The following is a 15786-nucleotide window of genomic DNA, read 5'->3' on the forward strand; positions in this document are numbered from 1 at the left end:
CATGAATTAAATTATAATAGAATTGTATAATAAAATTTATATGATACGAAATATAATTTAAATAATTTATATAAATTTTAATTAAATATAATTATAATACAATTATGTAATAAATTCAAATAATTTTATTTATAAATTTACATAGAAGATTACACACACATGCACATAAAGTAATAGAAGTAAAAGAAAATATATATTCGAATTGGCAATTTGTATACAATGTATATATTTCAGTTTTCTTACTTTCTTCAAATTATAATTTCCTCAAAGTTGCGAAATTTAAATATAGGATTTAGTTTGCTATATTTTTTTGTCTAACGTGAATGCATATTCTCCTGAGATATTGTAGATTTTTCTTAATCTCTTATCTTTTGTAGAGAGAGATAAATTCATATGAATATACACTTAAAAAGCATCATTCAGAACAATAATTGTAAGTATTGAAACATAATTGTAAGAAATTAACTTGTTTAATAATAGAAGAGTTTAGAGTTTGGACTATAATAATGTTATAACATTAATTGCAATATCTGATAATGATGATCCATAAGTAGATTAATCTCGCAGGACATCGATTCGCCAGTGAGAAGAGAATGAGCAAGTTCGATAATATTAAACTCTTTATTCTCCTTTCGTTTATGTACATTGCTATTTAGTACAAAAGAGAGTTCATGCACACAAGAATTAACGACAGTTCAATTAACGATGGATTTAACATCATTTTACTGGCGTAATGATCATCGATGCAATCATTACATTATGACTATCGATGTGATCACTGATGATATACTTTATGATACGGATCGTCACGTGTTTTGCTTAAATTCACCTCAGCCAGTGCCGTACGTTTTCGATATATATGTATATATATGTATAAGTACCTGTATACGTTCCAAAGAGGATGTAATTTCAGCTATCATGCGTAAAAAGTATAAAACCTATCCACACCTAGTGTATTTCCGTACGATGTGAGCGTACAATGTCTGATCGTAAAATGTACAACAGAATTTTATATGGCAGCTACAATATTCACTTATTAGTTGTAGACAATACGTATGTATTTATATGAACAATATATCCCGAAATTAGAATTTCCACAGCGTGCCATTAGAAATATGAAGTCAGACGAACGTTATCCTTGGGATATTGTTTCAGCATTAATTTTCTGTCATGCTCTTATCGGTTGAAAAAATACCTATGTGCTGACGCTTAAAACGAACACGCTTGTATCCAAGGCTGCGTTCGGATTCCCACCCGAGTGCTAAAAATCCTATAATATACGTCACGTGCACTATAGATTTTCAGCACCCAGGTGGGGAATCGGAACGCACCCCAAGGTATGCAAAAGTTGTTTACGATTATTTCATTGTAGATGTGACTCACTTGCACTTGTGATTACACTGCGTAAATTGATTATACACTGTTGTTTCGACACGTTATACATTCTGCACTTTGGAACATTGAGTACCTCTGGAAAAATGAAACCTATTTCCGCAGCGATCGTCCTGTCTTCTTAAAAGTAACAAGTAACATACATCCACGTCTCGCTTATCCTCTATTCTACGAGATCATCTAATTCTGTATTATTCCCAAACAAATTATCAAGATCACATATATGTAATGCTATCATATATCATATACATATATGTATGTATATACACATACATAACAGAGGCATATCATGTGTGAATTATGAGCTGTATTTAGCGCTAAAGGCGAGACATGAATACGAGTTACGGTATTCATAAGACAGTAAGTATTCCTCTTTTTCTGAAAACGCATAAGTGCGGAACGGATTGTGAATAAAAATTGATGTTTTCTCATGGCATTGGGATGTATGTAAAAACCTGTTTTGTATATCGGGCGTACAGACACGGAGTCATAAGCAAACGCATAATAAAACGCAAACTTAAATCAATTTCACATACAGGGACAATGTTCGGCAATTTTATACATGATTTATTTACATCTGAAGTCGCTGATCAGAAATGTGTGTGTGTGTGTGCCGTTTTATCCTCTGTTTTATGTATGAATAGAGTAAAACAAAGTACTGCGAATCCTGCTTATTATGGAAATGTATTCGTATGAAAAAGATCTCGCAGGCCATTTTCGTTTATATAAAGGTTTAAGAATCTACTAATCTAATTTAAAGATCTCTACTGATCTTACAGCACAAGTTGCAGGGAAAATACACCTGCTGCGATCTGATTTCTCCCTCATAGCGACTCGAATTATTTGAGCGTTCTTTTGTTATCCATTTCTTTTTTTTTAATTACACAATCACTCTAATGTTATATTATCGTACAGTATATTTGCTAGTTAGCTTAGCAGAGGATCGTTGATCGTGATCCGAACTCGTTTTAAGAGGCGTCGCAATAATGTACGGACGTATATTTCGAACAGAAGCCGTACATTGTCGAGTGTCTTCGCGAATACGCGCTTAAATGTGTACGCGCGAACGTGTCTAGACGTTAATATTTGTGAATAATAATAGCAATCACGAACTCTTATTCTTTCGTATTTGAACAATTAGATAAATAAAAATATTACGCTTATACAATTAATGAATTATGTATGTACACAATACATGTTTCGTTCATTGATAGATGTATATGTATAGATATATGCGCACGCACACATGCACGCACACACATGTGTATATATATATATATATATATATATATGTATGCATACTTCTCATTCACTTACCATCCAGAAGATAGAATGTGTTTTACGCGTGGTCTAAAGAGAGGCCTAACGTTGAAGAAGTTTCTAATGCGTTAGGATTGCCAACACGTGATCAACTCCATAGAGTCTTCCTGCAAGTTTCATTAAATGCGGTTGTACGAAAAGATACAAGTTAATTTCGTTCACGAGATTGAAGACACGTGTACGTGTATTATTGATATTGGTGCGTTAAGCGCGCCCTAGATTTCAATTTATCATGTGAAAACCACTTAATGCGGTTGCACTTATACTTTACTTACGCAGGTTTTGTTATCTTGGGAGCAGAAGTCTTCTTCTTGTTGTTTCGACATTTCTTTACATACGCTTCTATTAGATGGGCTATCTTTTTAGGATTAATCTCGCCAGTTTTATTATGGCATATCTGTAATTACATAATTGAGATATTTTAACAATTGTAAGATATTTTTGTTATTTGTTTTATCAGATTACACGCATTTAATTCGATATTGTTTTTAATTGATAGAAACTATAAGTTTAATGTATTTACCTTAGGTACTGCTTTGCGCATGATATCTTTGTATTCCTCTTTTGTGATGTGCTTTTTGGTATAATGGGGTTTGAGAACTAATTTCACTTCCTCTACAACTCTCTCTTGTCGGTTTAATTTCTTAAGAAACTGTAACAGCACAGGCAAAAACAAATTTTATATATGCATATGTAACAATACAGATTACGTTAACGCCATTGATATACCTTGTCTTTAACTTGCATTTCTACAGCAGAGCTAGGAAGATCGTCCAAGATTTGAAGTTGATTTTCGTCCATGCGTACGCCAACCTTAGGATTGGTAGCTATAAAATATATCATTTACACACATAAGTATCGAAATACATATATCCGCTAATATTAAGAAAAATGTTAAAGCTTGTAAAGGACATCTTTTGAACTTATAGTTACATTGTTCGTATAATAATTATTACACATAATAATTACAATTACAAATAAAAGACCTTTCTGTATTGTTTCGATACGTTTTGAAACGCCAAATTTAAATACATACACTTCTTCGTCTTCTCCTTGGCGACCTTTTTACTTCTGCTTTTGGTGGCAGTCTTAATGGGCGGCAGTATTCCACCGAACAGCGCGTCAAACGCGTCTTTCTTTTCCGTGCTTTTGTTAACTTTCGGCGTGATAGTTTTAGCAGCAGCAGGCGGTGGTGCGTTTGCAACGGGCGAGTTATTAAAGTTTGCGGGACTAGGCGGATCGAACAGGCCATCGCTCAAGGTCGATCCCGGTGAATAAGGAGACGACATGTCGACGACATTGTCGTTCGTCATATCTATGGTCGCATCGTTGCCGTTCTGCCCTACCGTCGAGCTGTTCTTACTCGGGGTGGATTTGGAAGATCGTGCTATGGTGGACGATTTCGCAGAATTCGTAAATACATTAGGAAGCTGCGGTCTGTCGTTTGTACGTTGCTTTATCTGATTGCTCGGCGAGATGCGATTGGGCTGCAAGAAGACCAAGTGCCAAACCGATCAAAATAGAAGATTTTACTTGGTAATTCGTCATATTCATAATAAATGAATAAAATTAAATTTGAAATTTAAATGACAGATCGCGGATACCTGCAACAGGGTCCTTTGCGTGGTGTTAGGCGTGCTGGCGTTGAAGCTTCTTTGCACCGCAGCCGCCACTGTCGCCAGCACAGGATTAATAGTGCTAAACGGATTGGCGGTTGATTGCACGTTTTGCGGATTCTGCTGGGTCTTGGGCGGACTGCTGCCGCACGACTGGGCTATGTCGGTCTGGCTCTCCGGTACGGGAGACGCGGAAACGTCTCTCTGCGGCGACGGTCTCTTGATAGTCACCATCGATATTATCTTTGGCTTTTCTATCGGCTTCTCCTGACTGGGTTGTTCCTGCTGTTGACTGGGCTCGTCCAACGGCAACGGAGGGTCCGCAGGTCCGTCGTGTTTCCTAGGCGAGCTGCGCTGCACTCGATCACGCTCGTCGTTTGGCGTGGCTTCCTGGCTGGCATCCGGCGTTGGAGAACGGGACTTAGTCGGATCGAAGGGATCGTAAGCATCCGGCGAGGTTGGCGGAGACGTTGGCGGTTCGGGAGGAGTGTTGGGACCAATCTTGAGACGCAGCTCCAGCTCCTCCTGAGCCCGCATCTCCAGCTCCTCCTCTGCCCGCTCATCCATCATCTCCTCCTCCTCTTCCTCCTCTTCTTCCTCCTCCAACAGTGGATTTATCAGGGACGGTCTGAGATTGCTGGGTTGCTTATTTATAGAGAATTTGATTTGCGGCTCCGGCGGGGTCTTCGGGCCCTGCGAAACAAACTGCTCGCGCGGCGGCGATGTCTGCGACGGTGGACATTGCTCCGGCGACGCGGCGAGCGCCTCCTGCGCCTGCTTGTCATCGTCGTCGCTCAAGACTATAACGTCACGGGGCGATGGAGTTTGCTCGCGAAACGGCGACTGATCCAGATCGATCACAGCTACGGGCTTCTTCGTCGCTGCGATCTCCGCCGCCTTGGACTTCTTCTTTTTGTCCTTCTTCACCTTCGGCGATTTGGACCGCTTGTCCTTCGTTTTCTCCTTTTTCGATCGTTTCGCGGAAGGCACCGTTTCCGTCTGAACGGACTCTCTTCGTCGACGTTTTATCGGTGGTGACAACGGAATAGTTGGAGGTAATTCCGGTGTAGCCGGGGGATTTATCTCGTTGTCTTTATTGAAACATACGCTAACCAATATATTATCACCACTGGCAAACACCTCCTTCGACGGTGGCGGAGTCCTGTTGCGCTTGCTCTTCCGCCGTTTCTCCGCCTCCTTGGACTTCCGGCTCTCTTTTCGGCGTTCCTTCTTCTTCTTCTTTATCGCCTCTTTGTTTGTCAATATAACAGTCAGATTCTTAGGCGATACGCTGTCCAGCACGGACGGCGGGGACCAATTCCGCGAGCCGATCGGTTCCTGCTGGATGTGCGGTGGGGTCTTCGATCTCGAACGCGACCAAGACGGCGTCCATTGTGCGCTCCACGAACGCTCGTGCTCCTCGCGCTCACGTGGGAACTGCTGCTCCTGCTCCACGCTCTTCTCGTTCAGCTGATCCCAGTTTCTGTTGCGATCCCGCTCTCGTGAGATCGATCTACCCTTCGACCGCGACCGACTGTGCGCCTTTCTCTTGCCGTGCTTCTTCTCGTGCGTCTTGGACGACATCCTCTTTGGCGATTTGCTGCGCGATCTCTTGCGGTTCCTCGAGCGACTGCGCGACTTGTACTTCTTTGTTTTGTCCTTTCGCTTGTCGCGCGATCTCGACAAGGATCGCTTGGCCCGTCTCCTAGGCGATAGCGATCGCCGCTTGCGCGACAGTGATCGCGAACGCGATCGCCTGCGAGAGATGGAATGCCGCCTCGACAGAGATCGTCTACGTGACATGGATCGCCTTCGCGACTTGCGTCTAGTACGCGACGACGATCTCCTGCGCGAATTGGAACGGCACGATTTGGAGTACGATTGGCCGCGATCTCTCGACCAGGACAATCGGAGGCGGGATCTGCTCTTCGACCGTCCCTTCGAATACGATCGACTCCGTCGATCCTTTGAGCCTGACTGAATCTTGTTTGACGAACGACTTCTGGATCTGCTTCGTGACTTCTCCCTGATATCTCTACCGTACTCATCCTTTCTCGGCCGGGATGGCTTTTCGGCCACGATCTTTCTCACGTCATATCGCGGCAACTCTTTCCTTTTCTCTTTCTTCTTCCCAATTTCCTTTATCTTCTTTCTAGAAGACTTATCCTTATCCTTTTCTTTCTCCTTCTCTTTCGACTTGGATCGTTTGTCTTTATCGCGGTATGACCTCTCCTTCGTGCTCTTCGAAAGTTTCTTCCACGCGACCAGATTATCCGACGAAATGTTCTCCTTATTTTTCTCCGTGCTCTCCTTGCTCTTTTCCTTTTTGTCCTTCTTCCTCTTCTTCTTGCTATCGTCTTCTTTCTCATCCTTTAATTTTTCACGCTCCTTCGTGTCCAGTTTGCTCTCTTCTAATATCTCACCGTCTTCCATCTCTTTCTCTTTTCGTAACAACAAGGCGTTCAATTCCTCCTCGAAATTTATCGCCTCATCGGTTTCGGAGATAGCCTCAGTGCCCAGCTCGGCATAACCACCCGGTGACCTGCAGTCGTCCAGATCGTCATTCGTCTTGTCCTTCGTCGGGGTGATAGGCTCCAAGCCGGCTTCAAACGGCGCTGTACATCGCTCCAGCATATTCTCGTCCCTCACAGGCAACTCGTCCTTGCAGGGTGTATAAGCACCGTCCGAGTCCCAATTGTTATCGATGGAAGTGGCAGGCACAGGCGGTTCGTCCAGCTTGTCCTTCTCAATCGGGAACTGCTCCGCTTCGTCGTCCACCGTCGAGAAGCTCTCCTTCTCATGCCGCTGGTCCGACGAATTTGGATCCTCGTTGTCGCTCGACGCTTTATCGTCGTCTTTGTCGTCGCGATCCGCCGTGGCAAGTTTATGGCCGCTCAGCGAACGCTCGTCGTCATCGTCGTCGCTACTCGATTCCCGCTCTTGCGAGTCGTTGTGCGCATCCGCCTCGCCTCGCAATCTAGTCTTCGAGCGCGACAACGCGGTCTTGCTCGCCGTGCTACCGTCTTCCAAGTCCTCCGAACTGCACTCCACGCTCAGCTCGCTGCCGTCCAATTTCCTCGGCGACAGCCGGGATACATCGAGAGAGGATGACACTGTGCTTTCCGCAACCGCGACGTTCTCGGGCGACGTCATGCTCGCCACCACCGATCGTAACACTTCCCCTTCGCTGTCCTCCTCTTCCTTCATACTGGGTGACGCGTCGACATGTTTCGGTTTTTCGTCCACCTTCGTAGTTTCTTCATCCGATGAGCTCTCTGAACAAAACTCCTTGCTTTCGTCCCGACTAGCCAGTTTGAGCGGCTCTTTCTTCTGTGGGCTCACTGGAATGGGCTCCGTGTTCTTTTCTTCTTCTCCTTCTTCTTCCTCTTCTTCTTCTTCTTCTCCGGCAAATCGTGGTCCAATTTTCATGAATTGGTTCAACGCTATTGATCGTATGGTTGTAGATTCCATTGCTGACTTTGACGAACTGACACCCTTGTCGCTATCTCGTTCTTGTTGCTGCGTATCGATCGGTGCCGTCATCATTCTTTTCTGAAGAAAACTCGTGTTCTGCGAATAATCGTCTGAGTGCAGGCCACTCAGCCGATTGTTAAGCCTCAGTTTGTTGCCGATCTTGAAGGTGATCTTGCCGCGATGCGAGTCATGCGAGATTTTTTTCGGCGGTATCTTACTCAGAGTTTGTCGCTCCTTCTGTAACGCCTCAAGATACGGATCGGCCGGTTCAGGTGGCACATCTGATAGATCGCAGGCTTGAACGTCTCCCACGATGATATCATCGTCATCAGGGATGTTGGGCGGTATCGGTGGCGGTTGTAGTGGTCCAAGCTGCTGTGACAACTCCTGTTCCGTATGCCTAGCCACGTCCATGGTCTGCGATGAGTAGATGGAAAAATTAGGGCAGTCCGACTGCGAGTCATTGTCATCTTCATCATCGTACGCGGTGAGCCGAATGGGCTCCTGCGGGCGCTCCCTGCCTTGAATCGTTGTCGTGGCAGTCACTGGCATCGCAGGATAAGTCGCGGACACCAGCGGCGGCGCAATTGGCATAGGTATGTTACAACTGTCCAAGCTGTTCCGCGATCCTGCTGCCTTCTCCAGCGCTGCTTTCATCGGAGCGGAATCGTCGTTGCTATCACTGTCGGCCGCGAACGGATCGTACTTGTCGCCGCTTGCCGGTAAATCTCTTGGCATTTCCTCCTTGTGGCTGTCGTCGATCACCAATTCCTGCTCGCTGTCATCCTTGTCGCTTCTAGAGTTCTCCTCGAAATCCAACAAACCAGACGGCGGCTCCGGTGGCGGCAACAGAATCATCGAGCCATTACTGTGAAGCTCTTCCTGTGCATCGCAATCGGGCTTGGTCGGTGGTTCGATATCGCAGTAGATATCGCAGTCATCATTGTCCTGTCGCGTAGTAGGCGACGCAGCCGCAGGTGACGCGATTGCAGGCGACACGGCCACGGAATCCGGCCTCACGATACGGTCGTTCTGCTCAGGAGGTTGGTAGTTTCGCGTCATATCCTCTGACAGGTTGACCGGAGGTAGACTGTTGTGCATGTGCACCGGCTGCTGCATGTTCATGGGATCCGATGCATTTGGCGGCGCGACAGAAGAACCACCGGGAGGCAGGATGTTCAATGGAGGTGGCCTAGGCCGAGGGAATCTGTCCGTCACGTGCGGAAACGGCGGCCTCTGCTCGAAGCCGACACTGCCATCCGTGTAGTTAAACGGTCGCTCGGCGGGCGGTGGTGGCGGCGGGAAACGCAGCCGCTCGTTGCGAAAGTGCTGGGGATTGCGGCTGCGGAACGGCGGCGGCGGCGCGTGGGCGCCGAACATGGGTGGTCCGCCGCAGTGCTCAAAATTTAGATTGTAGAACGGCGGCGGACCAAAGTCACGATTCCCGAAGTTGTCCCGCGGACCGCCGCTGCCAGTCCCGCTGCCATAACTGTGTCTACCACCACCGCTTGGCGGTAATGAATCCCGGCCACCACTGTAAGTCTGTCCCCCGTGGCCACCGTGTCGGCCGTTGTCACGGCCATAACTACCCCGGAAGTTGCCTCGGTTACCGCCTCCGCCACCGCCACCGCCACCTCCGCCACAGGGATTGTTGTACATTGGCGCTTGCGTGATATCGTTGGAATTAATGTTGGACAAATCCAACGGTGTGTCTACTTCCTCCAGGATTGCTTCCTCACGTCGCGTAACCTCCTCCTCATCCTGCTTCTCCTTCTTCGGGCTCTCGTTGTTATTGATACTGTGCTTGTTTTTCTTTTCAGGATTATTTACCATCAGCGTACCGTTAGCCTTCAAGATCACGTTGTCCTTCTTCTTGGTCGAGTGCCACAGCTCCTGACTGCTCATTATGCTACTCAGTAGATCTGTTATGCCAGTACTATCCGCTTCGTTGATCGGATCGACGATAGTTTTTAAAACGGCGCGACGTCTGATCGACGGTACTGCCGATCGTCGTTGTCGTACGGTTATTATTGAACCATTTCCAATCCCAATGGAATATTCATCGTCATCATCCGACCTAAATGGAAACAATCATTTTACATTAAAATATTTCACTGAAATATTACTTTCTTATTTTTATTTTCATTATATTTCTTAAAATCCACCAAAAATCGTCTGAACGATTAAACATTAAGATCACACCTTAAAGAGCTATTGCTATAATCTCATATAGGTGTACATCTTACATAGAATAAAAAAACGGTGTGCAATCCGATACCGCGTTACTAAAATAAAATATATTATATCTTTACATATCTATGCGTACAATAAAGGAATTACGTAGACTGAGTGACGAGTTAATCAAGGATAATATGCGTAGAAGTGAATAAATAGGATCAATCGCTCACCCAGGTGGACTGTAATCTAATCCCAGATTATTTCCAAAGAGACTGACTTGAGGTATACCGGCGCTGTATCTGGCGTTCGTGAGAACATTTTTCTCAGGAATAGAGATGTTATTTTTCATGGTAGGTACAAGCAGCGGCACCTTCGGCTTCTCCATACCGAGTGTAGAGGCCAATCTTCGTTTTACTGTTCGCGTACTAGTCAGCACGGACGATTCGTTGCGCGCACGTCGTTTGTATTTTCTCCTCTGGAGATAGTAGAGTATAGTAACCTCATATGCTTTTATGAAGACGATAAAAAATACGATAGGCAATGTATATATTTAATAACAAAAATTGCATATAGAAAATAAAATACTGTAAAGCAGCGTCAAGAGGCGTTGCAAAAAAGGATTCTCTTTAAAATCTAATTTGTCGAAAAATCTTTGAAGTAAAAAATAAGTTAGAGTAAGTTAGCGAGGTAAGCAATTAATAGATTTTATTGAATAGAATGTAACTTTTTAGAAAAGATATACAAGTTTAATTAGTATATAAGTTATAATTCTTTTGAAAGCGAGATAATTAAGTCTCATTGAAATATAGGTATTAAATCAATTTGTAAATTCATTGTTCTTTAAGTTTTGGCTTATATTACTCTCGATAAGTAGATGCATTGCTCTTGATGACAATGCTCAGGGTAAGCTCTGTTTCTTGTACATGATTTAATAATTTTTAACGTTTACAGTTATAAAAAAGTGTATTCTTATCTTTAACTTATTTATAATATTTATATTCTTATGCTTTATGTCACGGATCATATCACAATATATATTACAAAATAAGAAAGATCACATTATTAAGAAAATAATCGCTCATGATTTTAATCTTAAAGTTAAATGATTGACACTGTTGATGTTTGTAAGATTTAGCATATGAATATAATAAAGTCATTTAAGCAAAATTAAGAAAAAAAACCAAGTGCATCTAGTGTGAGAAAATCATTTTATTTATATAAATTAAGAACAATGAGTTACAATCGAAAAGTCTAATTCAATTGGATTGTGTTACGAAGGTGGCATAAGTATAATTGGGGAATACAGCAATGATCGGATAGCCCGAGATGATGAACACTTAATGAGACACGCTGGCATTACCAGACGGTACAATCCAAGGTGATTTGAGAAATTATATTACATATATATATATATATATATATATATATATATATATATATATCTTAATAAACGTAGCACAAGAATGCGTGAATATGAAAACTTTTATTTATTAATCAATTAAACAATATCGACAGAACATATGTTCGTCTCATCATAAAACATTAAGGTATGTCAACGTTTAAAATAATTTCATATACACATCTGGCAATGCGACGAGCAATGTTACGTGTTAAACTATTATGCTACATTTGAGGAGAAATTAACGTTATACCTTGCGCGTTTTCTTTGTTCTTTTCTTACACTTCCTCCTCGACGTGGACGATGCAACTTTGACATACGTCACTATTTCTTCCTCTTCGCCATCATGATTGAATTCTTTGATTCGTACTTCTCGAACTAAATTACTGCCGCTTTTCTTCGAATTCTTCATGAGTTTTTTCTTCTTCCTTTTCGTCGTTTTAGTCTTGGACTTTGTATTCGAACGCGTGGAAGAAACATTACCTTCTAAGCTAGTGTTCGGCGAACGACTTCGACTGTTATCACCAATCGAGTCGAGGCCGGATGAAGTAGACGGCTGATTCGGGTTGACAAATTGCTCGATACTGTTTGTTGGATCGTGATCGCGCACTCTGCGGGTGCGACTGGCAGGTACGTACGTACGATCATTGACATGAGGAAGTATATTACGGAATATGTTCAAGTTCCTTCTTATTTCACGGAGAAACCGACTAGGGTTTCTCCCTGTTATAAGAGTTGGCACAAAGCTCGACAAATACTGCAAAGATAAAAAAAAAGAAGGAATTAGTATACTTTTGTTCGTTACATATGGTTTTCATAAAAAGGAGTTTCTTCAAGTATACATTACAGAATATTTCATATATAAAAATGACAATTCACATGTGAAAACTTACATGGAAATGTTACATAAACAATTTACATTCGTTTTTGTATCCTCATATATCTCTGATTATGTATCTGTGTTTGAAGGATAGAATTGAGAGGAAATATTGGAAAGTGTATGAAATGACAAAGAGGATAATGTTACGGTTGCGCGCTGTGGAAAGGGTGGATGAGAGAGAGAGAGAGAGAGAGAGAGAGAGAGAGAGAGAGAGAGAGAGAGAGAGAGAGAGAGAGAGAGAGAGAGAGAGAGAGAGAGAGAGGAGAGAGAGAGGGAGAGAGGGAGAGAGAGAGAGAGAGAGAGAGAGAGAGAGAGAGAGAGAGAGAGAGAGAGAGAGAGAGAGAGAGAGAGAGAGAGGGAGAGGGAGAGAGAGAGAGAGGGAAAGAGAGAGGGAGAGAGAGAGAGAGAAAGGGAGAGAGGGAGAGGGAGGGAGAGGGAGAGAGAGAGAGAGAGAGAGAGAGAGAGAGAGAGAGAGAGAGAGAGAGAGAGAGAGAGAGAGAGAGAGAGAGAGAGAGAGGAGAGAGAGAGAGAGAGAGAGAGAGAGAGAGAGAGAGAGAGAGATATTATTGGTGCAAAAAGGATTAGGTAGTAACAAGAATAAGTATGAATGTGTTAAGTGTGTAAATTGTAAACCAAGTCCAAGTCTTGGCTTTTTAAGCTGAAGTTAAATAAAATCTATCTATACTCCATCCAACGAGAGATCATGGTTGGTTCTGCGCATAGGTGAGAAAAGTAGGGGTAAAGTCCCTAGAGCGTGGAGCACCATATATGTAAATAGATATGTTCTGTGGGCGGAGATCTGCGCAAAACGGACGAGTTTTCATCCGAGCCAACCATGATCTCTCGTTGGACGGAGTACATACATCCTTGTATAGTTTTGCAATTTTTTAAAATTAATTTCTTATATATTTCTAACTAACAAAAATCTCTAATATATATTGCAAAAATATAGATTTACATGAGTAAATATATGCATAAATATGTATCACATAATAACAAGTGATCATGTAATATGAGAGATAATACGTGTCAAACTCTTGAGAAATCAGTATTTAATGTAAAAAAAATTAACCTTGATCTACAATTAATGTGTACTTATTAAAAGATTTCCTTTATATGAAAGAGATGTCAGTTAAGCTATATGGAAAAGTTCGATATAACGTATAACTTGGCCTCAAATATCGAATACAAGAGCTGTTACCGTTCTAGTCGAACTGCTTTGCGTACACCCTGGACAATACCATTCTTCAATGGGAACTGTCGTCATTGGAGGTGTTAAACATTCCATATGATAGCCACGATCACAATCATCGCAAAGTAACATTCGATCTTCTCTGTCACTTTGATGACATATTTCGCAAAATGTTGGATCGTCCAACACTTGATTTTCAATACGTGGCACAGTTTCTACTGATAAATGATTTATAACCTACGATAAGTAAGAGGGGTATTAAAAGCGAGATATAAATTTTTTACCCTATTTCTCTATAAACTGGTAAAGCATTTTTGAAAGTTTCCACTATTTGGCAATATTTTTTCCACTATTATGGTAATATTTTTGAATCAAGACGTTATAATAAATAACAAAATAAGAAAAAATATATTAATGTAAAAAACAATATTACCTTGCCATCAAAATGATCTTTAACAACGATCGTAGTGAAGGATATACGATCCACGGGACAAGTATTAATGTTCTTACTCCATTCCAATAAACATTCCAAGCAAAAGCAATGATCGCATACAGACGGAGTACCAACTTGTTGTTTTCTAAATGGTAGCAGACATATAGAACACTTTTCTGATTGATCATCGCTGCTATCGGAGTTGGCGTTGACATTGGTTGACGAAGAAGAACCGGGTTTATCGGCATTCTCATTCTTAGTTTTAGATAAAACTTTACGCTTAGTATTATATTTCTTGATATCCTCGTCTAATTCGTCGGAACTAGACCAGTTACTTTGCCATTCGGATGTGCTACTGCTATCTGTAATACACATGACATTAATGTCTTACAGTGAGCACGCTAATATTTCAAGATGTCAATAGTAAACATGCTAACCGCTCTGAGTAGATTTGCTTCCTTCTGCGCTACTATCATAATTAGATTCATCCTCACTAATAACTCTCTGCAACAAAATAACATTAATAAAGATATGTAATTGTTAATAAATTTAGCTAAATATTTCTGAGGACTTACATGGTTTTGTCGTCTAATCACAGGCTTAGGTACATCACTATCATCACTACTACTTTCTCCTTCGCTAACGACTCTCTGAAACAGCAATAAATGCAATTATAATTTAAGAGTGTAATAAGTAAACAATTTTCTCACTCAAAATGTAAAATAAGATTATGAAAGGCAAGGAATCACCAAGAAATGCTAATAAGTATCAATAGATAATTTTAAAAATACTGGCCTAGTTTACACCATGCGTTTAGGCCGCGACTTATACCTCATATTCAACCCAAACACGATAGGTCGCGACGATGTAAACAGTTGCGACCTCGCTTGGGTCAGGTCTCTTTTTCGCGTGCCCTGACCTTAATTAGGCCACATGACGTAACGTATGTAAACGCAGGTGACCTAAAGATCGCCTAAAGTGCAGAGAGTGTACCAATAGATACCAATAGATAATTTTTACCTATATTCGACCCAAAAGTATCATAGGTCTACATGGTGTAAACATTTTATTTAGAAGCCTATTTTAGGTCAGGGCATAGGTCAGGTCGCGATCAGGTCGCACGGTGTAAACTAGGCCACTATGCCATTAGGTAAAAAATTTAATTTTATCTGAAAAATATTACAATATAATTAGACCAAGCACTTTCACACGTACAAGTATTCTCTTCTTTCTTCGAGTTTGTACAATAACAGATTCATCGCTGCTATCACTGTCACTTATGACAATTTTTTTACGTTTGTGAGTATGATGGCGTATCGAACAAGTATCGAACAAGTTATCGCTGTCACTTGACATCTTGACTATCGCTAAAATTCATACCCACTGAAATTCTCCTATAGATCTGTAAACAAAAATTTCCGACGTTATCTCAATTTACGTTCACCGTGCTCTCTAATTAAAGTAACAAACAAATCATTCAGTCTTTAAATTATTACATCGAAAATATCGCTCTTTCACTTGGGATCTAACGTCACGAGCATCTGAATCCTCGTCTACTCTGCGTTCAGCTCACGGGCGAGGAATCCCGCATTACCCTAATCCCTAAACGAAGCATTTGAATGGAGGAATTACTTGATTCTGCTGCGCCTGCTGCGCGGCACTCTCGCGGCAGCGTTCGTGTCCCGTTCCGGGACCTCAGACGTGGATCGTGGCCGAGTCGTCCCCCACACTGGCGACCGACATTGGGGAGCGTCACTGTCTCGATTCGGTCTCGCCGTCGAACTGTGCAGGTGGACGTTGGCGTCGCGGCGAACAAGCCCGTCGACGACGACGGCTCACGACGGCTCGCGACGGCAAAGGTCGAGGCGTCGCGGCCGATCACCCTCGGTGCCGTTGAAGTGG

General features: G+C 42.4%; 1 protein-coding gene across 1 annotated transcript; it reads right to left on the reverse strand.

Annotated features, from left to right (window-relative positions):
• Positions 1–602: 602 nt before the first annotated feature.
• Positions 603–15779, reverse strand: Phrf1 (PHD and ring finger domains 1). The gene is made up of 14 exons (XM_071713823.1): positions 15517–15779; positions 15100–15286; positions 14460–14534; positions 14322–14388; positions 13885–14246; positions 13461–13688; positions 11633–12136; positions 10211–10455; positions 4317–9879; positions 3749–4199; positions 3442–3539; positions 3236–3364; positions 2988–3109; positions 603–2819 (listed from the first exon to the last, which is right to left on the reverse strand). The coding sequence occupies exons 2-14, from the start codon at positions 15238–15240 to the stop codon at positions 2801–2803; spliced, it is 8004 nt and encodes a 2667-aa protein (XP_071569924.1). The 5' UTR covers positions 15241–15286; positions 15517–15779; the 3' UTR covers positions 603–2800.
• Between the last annotated feature and the right edge of the window lie 7 nt (positions 15780–15786).

Source organism: Temnothorax nylanderi, unplaced genomic scaffold (genome assembly GCF_030848795.1).
Source record: "Temnothorax nylanderi isolate EJ_2023f unplaced genomic scaffold, tnyl_v1.0 TNYL_tig0130_pilon, whole genome shotgun sequence".
NCBI classification, from domain to species: Eukaryota; Metazoa; Arthropoda; class Insecta; order Hymenoptera; family Formicidae; genus Temnothorax; species Temnothorax nylanderi.